General features: G+C 47.6%; 1 protein-coding gene across 2 annotated transcripts in view; it reads left to right on the plus strand.

Moving 5' to 3' along the window:
* Positions 1 to 14,438, plus strand: part of PPIL2 (peptidylprolyl isomerase like 2) — a 152,780-nt gene extending 138,342 nt beyond the window's left edge. For both annotated transcript variants that reach the window (XM_032776982.2, XM_032776988.2), the window contains 4 exons: positions 10,282 to 10,354; positions 10,527 to 10,589; positions 11,081 to 11,220; positions 12,774 to 14,438. In XM_032776982.2, the coding sequence (XP_032632873.1) occupies positions 10,282 to 10,354; positions 10,527 to 10,589; positions 11,081 to 11,220; positions 12,774 to 12,867 (370 nt within the window). In that variant the 3' untranslated portion in view covers positions 12,868 to 14,438. The remainder of the gene's footprint in view (positions 1 to 10,281; positions 10,355 to 10,526; positions 10,590 to 11,080; positions 11,221 to 12,773) is intronic.
* The last annotated feature ends 6,559 nt before the right edge of the window (positions 14,439 to 20,997 follow it).

Genomic DNA, 20,997 nt, shown 5'->3' on the forward strand with positions numbered 1-20,997 from the left:
CCTTTGAAGTTCGGTTGGAATATTTAACCCTCTGCAACCAGCTGTCAAGCCATTAGGGTCTGGCTACACTGCAATAAAAGACCCATGGCACAGCCGTGGCTAGCCTGGGTCAGTTGACTTGGGTTTGGGCTGCTGGGCTGTAAAATTGCAGTGTAGACGTTTGGGCTCAGGCTTGACCTCGGGCTCTGAGCTCTCTCAAGGAGGAAAGGTCTCGAAGCCTGTGCTCGAACATCTACACTGCTATTTTTAGTCCCACAGTCTGAGCCCTGAAAGCTTGGGTCAGCTGACCCAGGCTCTGGAACTTCGTGTGGTGGGTTTTTTATCACAGTGTAGACAGACCCACAGTGTTCTGATTTGCATGAAATTCACCATTTCTACCCAGTATGGCATGACCCAGGCTTTTAGATCTCCCCTTAGGATTGTAATACCTTTTACTGAGAAAAATGCAGAATTACCTGCACATTTTTTCCCAAACCCATTAATGCTTTCTGCCTGGGGTGTGCCCTCCTTACCAGTGCATCCATGGTGGCGGGGGAGACCAGGCACGTTGTCTCTTAGTCTGCCTGTCTGTTCTGCCCGTTTCCCTGCCTCTTACATGTGAAGTGTGGAACCCTGCCCCATTCTCCGTGGGGCTGCTAGGGAGGGGGAAAAGCTGAAAGTTTCAGGCATTGGGAGCTAGTTGATTAGCAAGGCAGTGTTTGAAGAAGCTGGGATTGAATGGCCCCTTTCCCCCCACCCCAAAAATTCAAAGTCTTGCCACTAGGACAAAGCTGATGTCTAGAGCCATGCACAAAGCTGATGTCTAGAGCCCTGCGTGGATGCACAAAGGTGTATTTGCATCCAATCCGCGATCCTCAAAAATTATCTGTAGAACGCCAGAGTCAAGTTGGAGAGAACTGCATAGGGAGCCCGCATGGAGTTGCAGACCCTCCACCTGCCCTTTGCCAGGCAGGGACACTGCTGGGGGCTGGTCTCAGCCTCCCCTCGCTGCTCAGGTAGGTGGAGGATCTGCCATGGCTCCCCTGTTGGGCTCCATGTTGGCCTGGCTGGGGGAGAAGTAGACCTGTGGAGCTGCCCGGGGGCTGCTTCAGCCCCCCACGCAGGGCAGGTGGAGAGTCTGCCGTGACTGCCCACCTGGCTCTTACTATGGCCGGGCTGCAGCTCCGAGGTGTGCCACTCCCCGGCCGGAGCTGGGTCAGGAAGAGACGCATTGGCAGCTATGGGGAGCTGTGGTGGACCCTCCACCTGCCCTGGGTTTGGGGCCCAAGCAGCCCCCCACCCAGTGTCCCTACCCTCCAAGCCCCTCTCCCAGGGCAGGTGGAGGATCTGTGCCGCAGTTCCTCACAGCTGCCTGCCCACTCTTACTGTCAGAGCCCTGTGCAGATACAAAATTTGTATCCAAATCCACGCTGCTATCCACAGAAGTGGTCCACGGATATCTGCAGAAATGAAGAGCCACAGTGCTGAACCCAGTAGTCTAACAGATAACAGTGTAACTCCATAGCCACATATGCAAAAAGACTGGGAAGCTCCCTTAGATGGCAGTTTACACCAGCTAAGGATCTGCAGCTTGGTTCATAAGGAAAAATTCATCCAACACCACCTCTCCCTTGGTCAGCCACATTCACTGTCACTAGGAACTAGTTGTAAATTGTTAATTTCACTAATGATTTTAGAAACAGCAAATAGAGACTAGTGTCCTCATTACTGAATGCAAATCCAATGAAAGTTCTGCCAAAGCGCTGGTATGCCAGTCAGTATGAAACGAACGGAGTCAGCAATGAAGAGTAAAAGCAATAGGAAAAACCCCTAACGTAGGCACTAGGTTGACGAAGCAAAAGTCTTTGTGAACATTTTAAACAAAAATGTACTGATAATGGTAAACTAGGGCCTGGATCATATGCCTCCTATGACTGACCCAGAAAGACATTTTTATAAACCTAGAGCCTGATTTGTTAAACTGGAAGGTCTGGCGGGCACTGTCTATGTACAGCACCCAGCACAATGGTGCCTGGTTCCCTACTAAGCATCTAGCTGCTGCACACTACAAATGATTGCTGGGGGCTTTCAGATTTCAGCAGTCAGCCTTTCTTCTCCTGACCCAATGGTAACATGTAGATTCATTTTTGCTGCTAGGATCAAAGCAAGCTTTTTTTCAATGTTCCTCAACCCAAAGGAGGCTTCAGAAGGTTCATTGATCCAGTCCTTCTTGTCCATTTCACAGTTTTTCCCTTTATACTCCACTCTTTAGTTTTCCAGCTTTCATCTCTCTCCTGCACCAGCACCATCAGTACTGGAGCACCTAGTTAATTAGTGGTCCCTCCACTGCCTCTGTGGTAACGTTCTCGCATGTTGTTTTCTAGCTACACAATCATATGAGACAAAGGATACAGTTCAAGGGTCTAGTCAGGTAAATTCTTACTACTCAATGTAGTGCTTATTATTATGAGTACTCACAGGAATGAGTATTTTTATTATACTATTATGGTAACAGCCAGAGACCCAAACCAAAATCAGTGCCTCGTTGTTCTTGACAATGTACAAACACAAAAGTAATAGAGTGTCCCTGCCCTAGAGTTTACAGTGGAAGTAGACAAGATAGACCGGGCTGGGGTGGGGGGTGAGAGAGGATGGATCACCCCCATTTTACATACAGAGAGCTGAGACATGCCTGAGGTCAAACAGGAAGTCTATGGCAGGGAACTGAGCCAAGATCCCAATCTAGCATCTTTACTACACAACCACCCTTCTTTAGTAAGTGTAGGCAGTATTGAGCCCTACTTTTGTCTGAAGTCTGGAAATCTGTTCCAGGCCAGGTGGACGTCGTTATTTCATGTCAGACTTTAACAACACTAGTTAATAACAAAAACAGTAGCAGATTTCAAAATATTGTAGGTTCTACATAAGGATAATTTTGGGGCAACAGGGTGATGGATCCCCGAAAAAGAACAAAACCGTTGAGGCTGTTTGGATTCTGGAGTACAATCTCTCATCATTCCCCCCGCCCCCATGATACCTACGTAAAAGTAGGTCATGTATGGGGTCTAAACTAGTTGCATTAGAAATGGCACTCGGACTTTGAAAAAGGACTGGCAACAGAAAATTTCTAATAATTTTTCATTCATCTTGTCAAAAGATGAAGATCCATAAATACCAGCAAAATATATTAATATTGTAGGAGGTCTAGCCTTGGGGTAAGGGAATATTTCATTGAGATTTCCAGTGCTAAGAGAGAATTGCGGCGCAGCTATCTGGCTGCTTCTGAACTACCAGTAGCAAACAAGAAGATACAGGACTGGAACTACTGGTTAAAAATCTCTCTGTATCAAACAACACGGTATCCACCTTGTAACTGTTGTTCTTCGAGATGTGTTGCTCATATCCATTCCAGTAGGTGTATGCCGCCGCATCGCCTTGAGAACTTTTACCCTAGCAACTCCAGCGGCCGCAGGTCGCCCCTAGATGTGGCGCCGCCGCATGGCGTATACCATACTCCGCCAGCTTCAGCGTCTCTTTTCTTGGGGCTACCTCCGACAGTGGGGAGAGTGTGCGGGTGTGGGGAATGGATAGAGCAACACATTAAAAGAAGTAAACGTTGGGTGAGTACCGTGTTTTCTTCTTCGAGTGCTGCTCATATCCATTCCAGTAGGTGTCCCAAGCTTACCTAGGCGGTGGGTGCGAGTGAGAGGTTCACAGTGGGTAACACAGCAGAGCCGAAGGGCCATCATCCCTGGATGCTGGACCAGGGCATAATGGGTAGCAAAGGTGTGCACGGGAGGACCAGTCGTCCCTGCAGATCTTCGCGGATGGGTACTCGTGCCGAGAACGTCGACAAGCCTGGGCTCGGTAGAGTGCGCCGTTACTGCTGCTGGAGGAGGATGCGCCAGGTCGTAAACAGTGTCCGTATACAGGAAGTACCCATGTAGGAAATCCTCTGAGGAGAGACTGGGTAACCCTCTAACTCGCTCAGCGACGGCGACAAAGAGCTGGGTGGACTTACGGATGGTTTGGTTCGCTCTATATAAAAGGCGAGTGCTCTGCGCACATCTAAGGAGTGTAACTGTTGCTCTTGCGAGACAAGTGCGGTTTCGGGAAGAAGACGGGTAGGAATAGTCCTGGTTCACATGAAAGGCTGAGACGACTTTGGAAGAAATGCGGGGTGCGGCCTCAGTTGCCACCTTGTCCCGATGGAACACCGTATACGGGGATCTACGACGAGGGCGCGCAGCTCTGATCACGCGCCGAGCAGAAGTGATCGCCACCAGGAATGCTGTCTTCCAGGACAAGTAGAGGAGGGAAACACGTAGCCAGCGGCCAAACGGGGGAGACATGAGATGGGACACACCAGGTTGAGATCCAGGAGGGGCTGTGGCAGACCTGGGGGTAAAGGGGCTCCCAGCCCTTGAGGAATCTAGACACCATTGTGCGAGAAGACCGAGCGCCGTCACTCCCTGAGTGGAAGGTGGAGATTGGCGCGCTACGTGAAACGCTGGATGTAGACGCGACAGTGGCAGTGTCCTTTGTTTCCGTTGAGGATTCACATTAGTGTGTTTTTGTATATCTATGAAACCACTGGATTTTGGATACGAGTCGGTGGGTTGGAACGCTTTGCTTCCTGCTTGCACGTGCTGGTGAAACGTTTTTCCGATTTTGGCCTCTACGGTATGTTTCTTGCGCTTGTCGTATGGTGGTTTTTCGCCTCTTCTTTATTGCTTTTTGCCTCACAAGTTTACCGTTGGCTTCGACGGAATGAGCAATTAACTTCTGGACCGGTGTTTAGGCCTACTCATGGAACCATGCTGAGGAAGGTGTCACGCGACGTTGGGTATTCCGGGTGGACTTAGGGAGGCGTGCCGGGTTGGTCTTCTTGGTTGGGCGGCCGTGATCAAGGGCCAGGTTGAAGAGGCCGGGGTAATTCTTCGGGTGGCGGACAACCGATGCGGTTCCAGGGCATGTAGGGAAGTATCCGGGAGTGAGCTGGAGAAGTTGGCCCCCATGCCGTGTATGCGACTCAATCATAGCGGGATGTTCCTGTTCTTTGGCTGCGTCTGGTCAGAAGGGACTTTGGGTCTTATATTATCAGGAACCGGGTGGACTCTGCTGATATGATAGAGACTGCCGTTCGCCTCCAGTGGAATGACAGAAAGGCGTCGGCTCGCGGCACTTCGAGTTGCCCAGCGGCTTTTGCGGCCTCTCTGGGTGTTGGCTGCGAGGAGCTAGTAAATCCTGTGCATCTCCTGTTCGATGGGCGTTCTCAATCTCTTTGCGGTGCCCCCCGTGGTTGTGCGCTTAAGGCCGACGTTTTCCCTATCGGTCGGCGGGATTCGTCCGTTCCCGTCGGATGTGTGAGGATTGAAGCAAGGGCGGCGTCCGGGGTGCGGCGATTAGGCCGTATCGTTCGCTGGGAGCCTGAGCGGAGTGTAGTCTGATGCACGGGTCCGCCCGGGGGTGGAGTTCTTGGGTCCCGAGCCGGCCGAAGGCTCTCCCTCTAGCGATCAATGTGTTTTGTCGCGCCGTGCGCTCAGGCTGTGAGTTGAGCGCCTCATGCACACTAACGCTCTCGAGAGGTGATCTGCTATACCCTCGAAAACGCCAGGTTAGGGAGATCTTCGTTCGCCGCCTCTGCTCCGTTATGTGTATCACCTGTATGGTGTTATTCTACGATGCTGCTTTCCCTGGTGGGCTCTTCTTCTACGTGCGTCGGGCATCTTGTTCCTTCGGCTGCGGCTTTCGGGTTGTGGTGTTCTGCTTGCGCCGGTCCGACTCGGAGGATTGGTTGCTGTACAATCCTCGCTACCCTTTTTCAGCGCGGCGTGTGTTCGCGCCTCTGCCGTGGTATTCGTGCTTTACGTCACTGCACAGGCGTACTGCGGCCACTTCACCTCCACATGAGCCCAGGCAGCGGTCTACCGCATCACTTGGCGCCTTGCCCGTTCTTTTCGGGTCACTCCCGGATGTGAAATGGAGGGCGAGCATCGGGAGGAGCCAAGCGACCCTGGGTCCGGAGGGTCCCCTAGGTGAGCCCCACCCCAAGTGCTGACTGCATCCGTCGTCCAGGGATCGCGACGGGCTGGGGCTGCTGAAAATGAAGCGCCGCACATACGACGGACTGATCTAAGCCAACCATTGGAAAGCAGAGGCAGGACGACTTGGGGAATCGTGACCACCGTGTCAACCGGGCGCCTGGCTGCCTCCGCCAGGGGGTTGGGCGCAGCCCAGGCTCCGGCAAGGCAATAAAGGTCCCTTGCCGCTGAGAAATGTCTCGGGCGTGACGGGACTAATGAGCCTCTACCCAGAATCTGGCGGGAGCTAAGACGTGATCGACTCGATGGCCCCAGGGCTGGAGTCAACGAGCCCCTGGCACGGCCAGCCGCGGCCGCATCGACATCGGGTGCTCCTTCTGGGCTGCTTAGCCGGGGTAGAGGATGACGAGGGCTCTTCCCAGACGGTGCCGAGAAGATGGAGCCGCTGCGTTTTCCGCGGGTGCAGAGGGATCGTGCCGGAGCCGCGCTCGTGCCAGGGCGGCGCCGGGTGAAGTTGCCCGCTTCCATAAGGAGCGTCGGAGGCGCTGGTCCTCGCTCCTTCTTAGTCCGAGGCGGAAGGCTTTGCGATGCGGCACTCTCTGAGACGTGTGATTCCCCAGGCAGCTTTAAGCAGGCGGTCGTGGGATCACTGGTGGGGCATCGGGCTTTTTACCAAGCCAAGCACGCTTGAATCCGCGAACCAGGGCATCAGCCCAGCCCGGGCGCGGGAAAAGGCTCGCAGCCCGAACCCGCTAACTACACTATATAACTACAAGAACTATAACTATACCTACAACTATATTAGACTAGTTAAACTATAACTAACTAACATAGAACTGTAACGATGAACAAGAGAAGCTAGGGATGTGGAGGTCGCTATGCGCGCTCACAGTTTTTCCAACGACCGACACGGCGTTAAGAAGGAACTCGAGGAGCCGGGTGGGCCGGCAGGGGTAATACTATCACGCCGCCATGCGCGGCACTCTAGGGGGCGACCTGCCCCGGCCTGCTGGAGTTGCTAAGGTAAAAGTTCTCTGACGAACGTGCACGCGCGGCGCATACACCTACTGGAATGGATATGAGCAAGCACTCGAAGAAGAATCATAAGTTTGCTTCAGGGGCAATTAAAAATACAGAGCACATATCTTTAGAGTTTGGTTTAATTTTCACCATTATAAATGAATCTGTGATATCAGCCTGGAGGAGGAGATAAAAATTGGGTTTCTGCTATAAATTCTCAAAAGTGTGTGCGGGGTTTTGGAAACTCTGTAGAACTCTGGGAAGATTTCCCCTGTGTGCTACCTAGAGTTTCAGAAAAAACCTGAGACTTCTCCAGCCTGCATAAATATTTCTTTCTTGTTTAACATCCATGTGAAGCTGGGATCTAACTGTAAAATATAGATAAGACCCTTGAGGATTGAAACTGAGAGATTTTGTAAAGCGGGGCAGCAGCAACAAAATTAATAATTGTAGCAAGATTGTGCTGCAAATATTTAGAAATTATTTTGGCTTGGATAATTTTGTCATTTTTTGGCTGGCTGGGTCTTACTTTTTTGTCCCTTTGTACCTGGTCTACCCACAGTTTTTGTAATGTCCAGTCTTGTTAGAACTGGTTAGAGCTGAATATCTATCAAAAGTCTGCAAGGAGGTGGAAATTATAGCATGTAATATGTCACCAATATGTAATGAATAGTAATACACCAAAGTACTTTTTAATGCTGCTTGCTTATTGATTGAGGCATTCTCATCTGAAGAGGTTAAGCTAATGCCTGGTGTGTTAGAGGTTATAATCGAGAATCCATGATATGGAAAAAAGAGAATTATGTAAGGAGACACGTGGTTTTGCTTGTGTTACATGGTGATTTTCATTAGTGAACTGAACTCTCATTTTGCCTGTCCTAGCACAGAATTAATGCAAGCTATACAGGAATTTGGACTTAATTCTCAAGTGTTTTTTAAAATCCCAATAATTGTCATGAAGCTGCCTTAAATCTATAACATGGTTCAGTTTTCTAAGTGACAGTTACTTAAAAAGTTCCATCCCTGCGAAAACCAGAATTCCTATCAGATATTTTTTACAGAAGCCCTCCCATATTTTTGATTCAGAGGCTTTTTTAATTAGCCCAAAGCAAAGAACAAAACCAAGTAAATTATTTTTTACCGAAGCAGTTTTGTTCCTTATTTATTGTTGCTGTTTTCACATGGATGACAGATTTATGTGTGTGTCTGTGTCCGTCCATCCCCAAATGCCTTGTTATCAAAAATGTTGCCTCTGTCCACATGGAGAGGTAGCTAGACTAACTTTTTCCTTCCGAAGAGAAAACACATCAGCACAAAGGGAAGTCTGTAACATTTAAAGCTAAATAGCCATAAGAGTTCTGAGTGAAGCAGCTATAGGCAGCATTAACAAACCCTTGTACATATAGTGTACTGATCCAATGCCCACTGAAGTCAGAGGAAGGATTCTTAGCTAAGCACAGTACAAAGAATACTTGTGTGATGTTTTTCTAACAGCTTGTGAGATTTAAAGTGACCTCCAAAATTGCACCTGTAAAGTTAGCAAGTACACCCAGTTATCCGAGCAGAGAACACCAGTACTGAAATGGGCCCCAGATTTTTATACTGGGACTGAAAAATAGACCCTGTTAAACCTCTGCTCTCCAGCTCAGCTTGACATTGTAAAAGCTTCAATGTGACCGGCCTGATCTGGCAGTGTTTCCATGCAGGAACTGTAATTTAAGGGAACACAATAGAGCATTAGATTTGGAGGGAACACTCCAATCAGTGTGAAACGTTCTGGTTTTCATTATAACACTGCTCCTAGTACATTGCTAAGGTGTTCTTGTGCCTATAGGGTATAACTCCATAAGAGCATCTCTTTAATGGAGTCATTATGCCATCTTATTTTAGAGCTTTTCAGATTTTAGAATAACAGTGAAATGTTTCTTTCTTAAACACCTTTTTCTTTCTGCAAAAGTATTTGTACCTATATTGGTCTGTTACTTTATTACCTGCTTTTGAGACAGACTTAATTTGGGTCTATTGTCTGTACTAAGTGCTTTTTTTGGTCAGATTTCCCCCAAGTGAAAGAGTTGAGATTAATTCTCTGCAGGTCTCCCAGCTATTCCTCACTGAAGATATCTCCCTCCATTTAGACTCAGAATTACCTCCATTGTATTCAAGTCCTGTGTTATTACACTTCTGAATATCAGTTTTAACAACAACATTGCTGATTCTAGAGGACTTTTATGGTAGAATACAAAGTCACGTCATTTTCACAGTGACCCTCATTTTAATTCATACTGATCCAGCATTTGGCCTTCACAAATTGAAGTCTTTTTATTCTGATCAGATATCATCAAGTCTGACTTGTTAGATTTGTGCACACCATGTACTTCACCACAGTGAAAGATCAGCACTTAAATCAGACAACCATAAATTGGATACTGAGAAAATATAGCTACACCTGGAGTTTTATTTCATCCTTGCAGTGTCTGTCCCCTTTCCTGCACTGAGTGAAGAATTGGTACAAGTCATTTGACACTGCAAAAATTCCTCAACAGGAGGCTTCTGGGTACACAGGGCAACTAACTCCTCCTCTTCCATCAAAACCTCCCGATGACTGAATTCAGACCCTTCTATTGAATTATTTTACCTCTTGCACTTTGGCCCCAATCCAGAAAAACACTTAAGCACATGTTTAACTTCTAGCACATGAGCAGTTCCATTGAATTCAACAGGAATATTTAAGTGTTTAAAGCCAAGTGTGTAGTTATGTTCCTTGCTGGATGGGGCCTTTATTATTCGTGATTTATAAAGATCCAGGGGTGGTTGTTAGAGTGGAAGTGCCTAATAATGGTAGAAGTAATTATCTTCCTTCTAGCAAAACCAGTTTGCTGCGGTGGGTTATAATTTGTGACAAACCAGTATTAAGTCCTTTGTTCCCAACTACTATTTTAGGGGGTTTGTCACAATATTAACAGACCTCAAATGACTCGCCCGTGTGTTGATTTTATCTCCTTCCTTTAAGAATGTTCATCTTGGTTTTAAAACCTTTGCTTTGGCCCACATGGGCCATGTTGGGACACTCATTGCCTGGGTTTCTATACATCTGTCAGCCGTTCGGACTGCTAAGCGCATGTAGTGTGGATTTGTCTCTTTTCAAGCTGAGGGAAAACACCTGCTGCATCACCCTCCAGAACGAGTGGTTAATGTTCCATTGGTACAGCTGGAAATTAAGTCCTTTCTTCTGTTTTAGAGTGGTTGGTGGTTTTGAGACTCTGACAGCTATGGAGAATGTGGACAGCGATCCAAAAACAGATCGTCCCAAGGTACTACTTAAATGTAAACCAGAAGGGTTACCAAACAAAGGGAGAGTGTGTGTGTTCCCTGAATGCAGTCCAGGCTGTTACTGCTTATTTTTTAAAGTTACCTTCAGAAAAATGAAACCAACCCAATTAGCAGCTTCTGGTACCTTTTTTAATTTTAATTTTTTGTTTCCAGGAGGAAATACGAATCAAATCAATAACTGTTTTTGTTGATCCGTATGAAGAGGCAGATGCTCAGGTGAGGAGGAAATCATCTGTTTGATAGGTTTGCAAAGAAATATTTAATTCTAATCTGTAGCCCCATCTGCTTCTCTGGGAATTCGTACTCGTCCCATGTTGCGTGCCTCTCTTGTCTTCCCCTTGGGTGATTACACCTGTGTTTTACAAGCAAAGATTGAACAGCTGCTATCTGAGGCTATCTCGTTTGCTAGAAACATGCTAGTGTTGGAGTGGATAGTGGTTTGGAGAGTAATACACCAGACTTATAAAGGCTCCTCCATGTCTCCCAGTGTTACCTCTGCCTTCCCAATGGCAGTTGCCTATCACTTGCAGTGGAGTGATGGCCATAGACCATTCATTCCTTGAGGCACTGTTACCCAAGCATGCACTGTAAGTCATGGCAGTGATGGTATTGCATAGTGCTTTGCCACTACACAGCGCTTGGACACAGTCGCCTTTTCTTTGAACTAATCTCTTGTAACATATTCTTCTAATACTCATTTCCCTCAGATCTCTGCAGAGAGAGAAAAGGCCCGACAAGAGGAGGAAGCATCCAAAACCAAGACTAAGGCTGTCCTGCCAAAGAGAGAGAGCCAGGCTCCCAAAACTTACCGGCCAGGCATTGGGAAGTACATTAATATGGCTGCAGCGTAAGTCTCTTGCACAACTGTGCTTTGTTCAGTGTTCCTGCTGTCTTGGCCGGGGATCTCCCCTTTCCTCTCTGGCACCAGCGCTACGGCTCAGTGTTGTATGGGAGACACTGTCACTTACCAGCCGTTTGATGCCGATGGACCTTGCTAGGAACATTCGTGTACCAATCACAGCAGTCAGTGTCTGGCCCTATTGTTTTAAGGATAAAAACAGCAAACATTTCTTTTAAAGGCTCAATGTAAAGGCCAGAGCTGATCATTAACAGCGTGTGTGTGTGTGTAGTTACAAACACTTTTATCATCTCTGTGGAGGAGCCTGTCCATCACTTCCTGGACAGGACCTGAATTCAGTCTCCTGAGTTTTCCCTTCTGCAGTGTTACTGAGAACTCCTAAAGCAGCCTTTTCCCTGCACACTTCTTGTACTGTTGGTAGTTTAGCTTTCCAGAGGCGAGCGCCAAACCCTGGCCCAGCTTTTCACCTATTTTGGAGAATTAAAAAGAATGTGTACTGCCAAGTTTTGAACAGCCTTCTACCAAATCCTCCCACAAATGTGGCTCTCACATCGTAGTGTACACAAAAGCATGTGTTTGTATGTACAGACCTCGGCTGCCGACAGGCCTGTATGCCTGTGCAGTTGGGAGATTTTGGTGCCCATTCAGTTGAAAATGTGTCCTGTAAGTTTAGCCAGCACATGTACATTGTTAGTCATTTGGGTCTTTTAGAAGTTCAGCTAGAACATGCTGCTGTTCACCTCTGTTTTAAAATTGTGCTGAAATTCGGTTGAACTTAAAATTGCTTTCCTGCTCCACCGTGGTTACTATGGAAACATGTAGGAAAGTTTGCAAGATTAATAGTCTATGCTGAGTGGGCCAACCAGTTCCCTGAGGTTTTTTCCCAATGGCTTTCATCCCTGCAGTCTTCTCTGTAACATGTGTGACACTGGTCTCCAATGACACCTTTGGTGGTTTCAGTCTGATCCCTATTGGCCACCTCATGGGACTTGGCAATCAAGTAAATTTCTGCATGATTCATAGGCTCTGCTCGAGAGATGCCAGGAATAGCAGCACGGACTGCTGTTGGTCTGGATCATGCATTTGGCAGCACTGGGAGGGGTGGGAAATGTCTCACAGCCCCCCTACTTCTTGCATTGTGTCCAGCTAACTGCAAAACCCTTTTACTTTTAAAAGCATGAAGCACTCCATAGGAAGGTGAGGAAACAGGCTCATGCTTTCCGATTTGCCTGTGTTCCTGTGTGCTGGGCCCAAACCAAAGCCATAGCTTCAAACCACCCCCCATCCCTTCCACATTTCGGGAGTATTCAAAATCCAAACCTGGAACCATTCCCAACATTTTAAGTGGCCCCTCTCTCTTTAATGAGCTAGACCAAAACCCTGCATCTTCAACCCCCGGTAAACCACATCTCAGTACTGCAGCCAAAGCATCTCTCTAATTTGTATGTGACAGGCTAGCTCCATTCTAAATCATGCTTGGAAGGGAAAGGAATCCAGCTAACATTAGCAGTCACTGATATTTGTTTTCATTTTGGCTGCAGAAAACGAACAGCAGATGATGAGGGGCCTTCAACCAGTGCAGCTGTGAAGAAAGAGAAAAGGAGCACAGGCTTTGGGGACTTCAGTTCCTGGTAGCAGAGTGGAGAGCCTGTCACTGGAGCAGAACAGCAAAAAAGAGCCTTCCACCAACCCCAAGGGGCCTGAAAGGCAGGCTGTCCTGGGGAGGGAAAGCACTGGCCCACCCTTCTAGTGGGGAAGAAAATCACTGCTTTGTTAAAGCTCCTTAATGCGGCTTTGTTCTCTAGAGAGCTACATTGCTCCAACTGCATCTTCCTCAAAGCCCTGGGTTATGGTGGATTTTACAGCCATGGAGTGGGTACCCCCACTACTCTTTCAGACTGTTGATTATCTAGGGCCTCTTTGTCTACTTCGCTGCTCGGCAGATTAAGCAGAATCATCTCCTGTCAGTACAGGAGCTCAGGGAACAGGCATGGTGGTGAGCAAGCTCCTTTTTCAGGGAGTTGCTTCCAGATGAGACAGGACCCTGCCAGCTGAGTGAATTGGTGGAAATCAGTGATGATGCTGTAGTCTTCTCTCTCTTCTCTCCCCCCCTCACCCCCCAGCTCTGTGCTGGAACTCCAGGTTGCCACTTATTGTCCTCTTGCCACCTCCATTCCCTTTTGAGCCCCTGTGCAGCCACCCTTATTCCGCCCAAGGACTGCCTCTGGAGCCTATCCGTACTGCTTGTTAATGGGCTGAGAGGTTGCTGGCAATCAACATAAATCCATGGGCCTGAACAAGCTGTGTCTGCTGCCAACCAAACCCCCCTGCCACAGCCTGGGAAACAGCTGTTAAGGACTGGCAGCCTGATCCCGAGCCTCCACTTGGCACTGCAGAGCAGTTAAGCCACCATGTTGGCCCATTTATTGCTCTGTCTTGGTAGCCACGGGAACACCTGTGTCCCCTTCTGGCCCTTATCAGGGCCACGCTGCCTGGGACCAGTTCAGAAGCCCGTCCTTATCACCAGTGCTGATGGGTAGCCCCCAGTTGGGGCAAGTGACTAGTAAGAAGCAGCATTGTAGATTTAGTTTTTAAACCTGTCCTTGTCATCGCAGAGTAACAGGACTCAGTTCTGCTCTCCTAGGAGAGAGAGAGAGCCCTGCTTTCAACAGTCCCAGAAATCACATCCATCTGATACCTCCCATTTACAGTGTCCAACTAGAGACCCCTCATCAGGATAATGTGATATCAAAGGGCATGCACACCCTGCACCCATTCACCTCAGCTGCTTAAATCCCTTCCAGAATAAGCCCCGCATATATTAATTACCCAGAGTAGCCGGGCACACACAAATTAAGATGTTTCCAAACTAAAGATTTTAGGAAGAAGAGACTTGTATCAGCCCATCGCATTTAACCTTCTTAACATCCTAACATTCTGCACCCTCTGTTACCATCCTTGTTGCCCAGCAAGGTACTGATCCTACAGAACAGTTCTTTTCCACTGCTCCTTCGACATTTTGAATCAGCAGGAATCCCCTCCTTACTCCATCTAAGGAGCTGAGTCATGCTTTTGCAATCAGATTTGTAAACAGTGCATTTCTAGTAACAGTGTCTTGTTTTTAAAAGAACTCCACGTTTATACAGAATTCCAGCTAGGAACTTTTGGTAAAATATTTTCATTAAAAGCTTTTATTTCCTTTTGAACACTTGCCGTTGTGACTGCTCTTATTCAAATATTTTCTAGGACTATGGCATTACAAAGTACAAGGAAATGATTCATCCATACTTTAGCAGATCTGACTATAAAGACTTTGGACTCTTTCGAATATGATTATGACTTTCTGTAAATTATAAGAAGTTCAAACTAGCTTGAAAGGAATGGGGATTTTTTTTGTTTTAAAATAGTTTGCAGTGTTTAAGTTTGAACAGAATAAGCATGTGTCCAAATCTTGGCACAGGAAACGTGGCATTTCCCTGAAACTGACTTTCTTTGTGTATTACTGAAATTTCTAGCTCTCTTTCCTGGCAAATCTTTGCTGAGCTCTCCTGTTTAATAACGGTTGTGGTTGCAAAGCTCACAAATCTTGTCATACCTGGTTTCCCTGCGTACCTTTCAGTTCCATTACAGGCTGGCATTTTTATACATTTTGCAAGAGTTCACCATAGCCGTGTCTTTTTAAACTCCTCAACACAAATGCAAAAATAGGAGGATAAAAGTTTGAGAATTAGATTGGCTGTTGGCAGGCAGTCTTCACCCACGACACTTCAGTCACAGTGAGCACCACTTATGCATTAGAGTTAAAAAACTTCAGTTTGCAACACAGTGACACGGGCAGTTTGCTCAGTGGCTGGCTGGATATGTGCTGTTAGTTCAAATTATAGCAAACACAGAGCCTGAACTTCAGGTAACAACTACAAGTAAACCAACATTGGAGATGGTGGACAGATCTTCAGAGTGGAAATTGGGTTCAAAGCAAAGGCTGGGTTGCGTTTTAGATAAGAGTAAAACATTGCAGGATTTATGTCCTTTGTCTGTTTAAACTTGGGGTGCACAATATCCTTTGGGGGGGGGGGGGAGACATGCCAGATTTTTTTAGAAGGTAAATCATTGAAAACACAAATTAAGCACAGGCATGTAAGTACAGCTCTTTTGTTTCATCAAACTATGTATTTATTAACATGAAACATTTTTAGTGATGACTGTAATATACAAACAAAAAATATATCTAGGTTTAAAGAACTGACCTACTTCAAGGATTTTTGGTAAGGGGGGTGAGAACATATTTTGAGAGCCAAAGGGGTGCAGGCTGCAGTAAAGGTTAAGACCCACTGGTTTAGACTGTAAGCTCTGTGAAGTGGGGACTGTGCTACTCTGATTGTACAGCCCCATTATGTCTGTTCTCTCTATTCTTCCTCTGGGTGCTTTCACTGGCCCGGGTACTGTTATACGGTGACCACCTCTGTTGTTGTTTACCTTTATACTAAATACACGGGGGGGGGGGGGGATGAGTGGGGTTATTTAAATAGAATAGGTAATAGACATGCCTGAGCGAGTGTGAGAGATACTATACCTCTCTGCTGCCTTGTAGTGGCACACTTGTGATCCTTGAGAGAAAGTTCTGTGCTTCGTGTATGATTTCACTGCAGCACTGTGTTAATAGTTCATTGAGCAACTTGCCAAAATAGCCTCCATCAAGTGGCAAAATGAAGTACCTAACCAATACAATGAACAATCGTTCAGTGAGGAGGCAGCTTACAAATCAGAAGTATGAAGCAATAGGATGGGCAGGCATATACCATTCTGTCATATTGCATGCAAACAACATGAAGGGGGGCTGGGGATTACTGGGGAGTTGGAACTCTCCACGTGTGTGTGTGGCTTGAAATCAGCCCAGTGCAGTCATTACTGGGGTCTTATCTGTAGGATAAAGGTGCCCTGGTGTAACTTAAACCAGCTCTAAAAACATATAAATAGGTGCAGGCAACTTACTTTGGTGGGCAAGTAGCTTCCTCTGCTTTAAACCTGTTCCCAGTTGACTTAAGCTAAACTGCTGCAAGCCACTGTCAAACCCTGTGTGAACAAAACAGGTTCAAATTCACACTGGTACAGCTGGCCCGAGTGGCGTTCCTAGCCAATAGCTGTTCCTGGCCTAAAATGAATTTCAGGATCTCCCTGAACAAAAGCCACCATCCCAGTTAAGAGAAATTAACACTTAGCTGCTCTCTTGGCAATCAGGCCAAATAATGAATTGGGCCCCTAGCACCAAGTGATTCCCCCCCTCTCCCATACAGGTGACACATGCACCCCAGGTCGAGGTTAGGATGAGAAGAACCTTGCATTGCCACTGCCTGGACAGCCCTTGCTTTGTGGTTAAACAGAGGGAGTCACGCTCCAGCACAGGCAGGCCTACATCTTTTGCCAGTGCTAAATTCGCTGTAAAATTTGTCTGTATTAAACACACAAACCTAAGACAATTCAGAGCACAATGGCCATCCCTTCCCTTCCGCCTGACACAGCTCTAGGCACTGACTGCACTAACACTGTGTTCTTACTGAACTTTTGACAAAGGAGAGAGTTAAGCCTCTGTATGTCCTGTCTTTGATGGGGGTGCAATCCTGCAGTTACGGCACACTCACAAGTCAATGGGGGTGGCCTTTGCTGCGGATCAAGACCAGAAATCACTGAATCTAGCAAGTAGTAGAGAGGGGGAAGGGCCCAAGATGTGCCACAAAGAAACAATGTTTTGATGTCCCCAGAGCCCCTGTGGCAGAAATCAGTAGGAACAATTTTGAGCACCTCAGTATCTTTGGATGCTTATTTCTCTGATGCTCTCAAACACGGAACTATGGTGGTCAAAGCATGTGTCTTTCAGGTGTGAAGGGTTTATTCTTCTCCACATCCTTCCTTCTCGACACTCTGCCAGCCTTAAAGTCAATACAAAGCCACCTTTCCCCTTGCATTATTTGTGGAGTCCCTTGACTTGGGCCAACAGGCAGCTCAGTCAGGCCAGAAGTGTGAAAAGTTGGGCTCTTCTCTCACGTGCCCCCCTGCCTCCCCACACACCCTGCCTATTCCTTTGACTAGTCAATGCTCCACAGCATCTTACCCTTGGCACACAGCAGCTTTGTGCAAAGCTAAGTTGCCATGTGAGCGGACTAGCCAGGCCCACATGAAAACTGAACAGGAGTGGCTGGGCTAGCCAGGCACTTCCACCTGTCCTGTTGCAGCAGCAACAGCAGCTTTCATCTGCTTCTTTCCCTTTCCTTTGTGGGGTCTGGCCCTCCCCCAGCCTGTGCCTCCTGCTCCCTACTTCTTCCAGACACAGCCTGGGAGCCAGGCGGCCTGCATGGGGCAGGAGAAGTACTTTGCTCTCACAATTACCTTAAGAAAAGAAACCTCCTGCAGCACCTGCCAGCCTCTGCTTGAATCATCTAAGAAGCAGCCCAACCCACAGGGAGGCAGCAAGGACATTTCTAAGCCCCTTTCTAGTGCTTGTGAAAAGCCTCAGCCCGCGTTAGGTTCTGTGGGCCCTCCCAGCGCACCTCGAGCCTGACCTGCAGCATTTCCCTGTAGCAGAGCTGGGGTGGCAGGCAGTGGCATGGGCGATGCCACCTTCAGTTATATCTAATGGCTTAAAGAGATGCCACACATAAACCTACTGAGGTGGCCCCCCTTCCCATTAGCTCTGCCACTCCCCCATCAACACACACGCCCCTCGGTCTCTGTGATGGTCCCTTTGTGAGTGGAGCTGGCTTGCCATGCCTGCAAATCCTGTGTTTGTTTGGTGTTGCGGATGGTAGGGACTGGGCTGAGCACGCTGAACTCATTTCACTTGTGACCCTACTCTCCCCTGAGAGGGCGGAGCAGTGGTCGTGAGAAACTTCTATAAGAACGCTGCATGTCACTCTTCTACTGTTGGTGGCCTGGAACAACTCGCAGGCAAGAGCACAATTGTAACAGCGCTGAGGTTAGTGGTTGCAGGCACCTACATAATGATCTCCTGCCCTGTGCTTTGATGTGGATTTTCTTGGAAAAACAATGGTCAGCAGCCCTTCACCAGCTATAAAATCCACTCCCCCAAAGCTCTCTTTACATAATTTGGGTTTCAGGTGAAACACAATTCCCACTGCAGTCACTCACCTGTTTGTGTGGAAGGCTGGCTGGAGGCAGAGGCAGTAGGGAGGCAGTGTCACTTCACCCAGGAGACCATGTTAAGTTTTTTGCCTTTTGTCAGTGGGGAAAGAGAGGCTTCTACTTGCACACGCAGTTCCCCTCAGCAGGCAGTGCCCACTCCCCTGGGGTGGCTGCAGGCGCAAGATGGCTTGGAGGAGCTGGTGTGAATTAATGCAGTTTTTCTGCCTTCAGCATTGTACACTTAAGGACATCAAGGTAGCGGCTGTAGCTAGAAATGTTTATGGCAGCTGCAGCTGGCTTGGTTCCATACAGATTTACTTGGAGGAAAGAATGGCCTTTGGTTTAAGGAGACAGCATTTCATTTTAGGATCTACTAGCCCCATGGCATTGGAATAGGACAGAGCCCTGTGCCCTTGCTCAGTGGTTATTCACTGTACATGGGTGCTGCTGCACCTTCTGGCTTGTAATGGGTTCCATCATATACAGGGTTTACAGTTTGGTTGAGGAGCTGTGCATGTTTAACAGAGGGGGCTATTTTCCTCTTTGTGCTGCTTGCCTCTCAGGCACCTGCAGGCCGAAGGGCAGAGAAGCTGGTTCACTCTCAGACTTTGATTGAAACTGTCGTTAGTGCCTGAGCAAACACTCTGTGTGTCCCACCCACCTACATTATATAGGGACTTTGCCCTAGCTCCTGTGAAAACCAGAATCACCAGCGCTCGGCTGCCTAAGCCACCTGCTGCTGATTACCTAGTTCTATTAACATTCTGTAGCCACTGATACAGCCCACTCCCTTGCTAATTCTGCAGGTAGAGTGCTCTGCAACAAGCCCACTCTGCTCTCCCTGCACTCCACGGCCATCATCTCTATTCTGTTGAACTGAATAGGAGTCCAGAACTACCCTCTGCTTCAAAACAAAACACCAAAACCTCACAGCTGAACCAGTTCTGTTTCTATAGATATAAAATCCTGTTGGACAGAGTACTGTATGCCATGGAGTCATAGTTTGCATATAATTTACATATTATTCAGTTCCCTGCTGTTTAGCAAACTGTAGCTCAGGAGCCCTTTATGTATCATTTTCCTTGTGCAGGTTAGAATTGAGAATTGCAGCAGAATCTTCTCAGTCCAGCCAACTCTGCTTTATGTCTGAGACGAGTCTAGAACTTCGTACTGTAGATTTCTTATCTCTACTCTTATCCCCAATTCTTGCAAAGTTAAGAGCAGCCAAGATTCCTAAGTGGATGCGTGTCAAATGAATTGTCATGATGTTTTTCAAACTGGGGCTCTTACAGTCCTGCTCATTCAGCCACACAACAGCAGCATGGGATTGAGATAAGCAGAAACCACCTACAGGCTAGAACTGTGTATGAAGCTGGAGCCAAAGTGCCTCACTCAGGGACAACAAAGCAGAGCTTGGGTGCAGTTCAGAGCAGGAAAGGGAAGTTTGGAACTGGATCCAAAATCTTCCTCAAGTTCAATCTTTGATCCAGGTCTCTCTCTTCTACAGACTAAATGAAGAAACTAATACAACAATTGAATCGGGTCTTTTGGTACCAAACACTTTACCCACCATTCTGAAACCACTACCCCCAAAATGTTGTCCAGAAAGTGAAAGCTGCCTACTACTTTCCTTACTTAACTTGTAACCAAGACAGGCTCTAAGGTTCCAACCTGTGGCCGAGCTACAGGAGAGCACAAAGCTGCATCCATTTTACCTTTCCAGCCCCTGATATCTTCCAGCTCTTGTTGCCTTACACATTGGCTGTGAGACGCTGAGTCACAATTTGTTCAAATACAGCTCACACACAGGAAAGAAAAAGGTGCAACTAGTAAAATGAATCCCTTGATGGATCAGCTGTTTGGCCCACATGGCAGTAGCCAGTGGTCCTGCCAGGTAGGCACTATCAGCTGGGAGGACTGTTAATACCTATCATCCAATTTGCAGGGGTGCTGAGCAACCTCGGCTTTCTGTGAAGCCAGTGGGAGCAGCAGGCACGCAGCACGACTGAAAGTCCAGCTGACAAGGCCTTATTCACAGCCAGCCTAAGCAGGTTGGCCCCAGCTGAAGTCACCCACCGCTGGGAAATCTATTACAAAATACCCTTGCTGGGAAATGCCCCAGGCTGTCTGGAATGGAAGAGACACTAACAGGAAACCTCATTTCAGGAAGCAGGTTTAAAAAAATTTACAAAACACTGAGGTTCAGCATTTTTCCTTTGGGAAGACGAATAAACTGTAACTACTGCCAGCAGCAGGAAGGCAAGTCCCACCTTCACTGGGCAACACTGGGTTACGGGGCTGGGCCAGAGGCCAGGGGAATTTCTCACTTCCTTTCTCTTTCTTCAAAAAGTTAATTTCTTATCATGACCGTCTGGGGATTTAACCCCCCCTGTGTTGCAGCTGTAAGGAGGAGCCTGGAAGCCAAGATTTGTATCTGCAACAGCTTTAACCTCCCATCCCAAAAGAAAGCTCTCACTAGCAGAACACCAAAAAGTCAGCCCTTAAACAGGTGGGTCCTGCACACCATTCCAGTGATAACAGGCCACAACCTGCTCTGTAGTTACTGCGTGCCAGCCCCACAGGCTGGATAGTGCTATACCTTGCCTCTGAAGTTGGGATCTCTTGACC

This window comes from Chelonoidis abingdonii, chromosome 22 (genome assembly GCF_003597395.2).
Source record: "Chelonoidis abingdonii isolate Lonesome George chromosome 22, CheloAbing_2.0, whole genome shotgun sequence".
Classification (NCBI taxonomy): domain Eukaryota; kingdom Metazoa; phylum Chordata; order Testudines; family Testudinidae; genus Chelonoidis; species Chelonoidis abingdonii.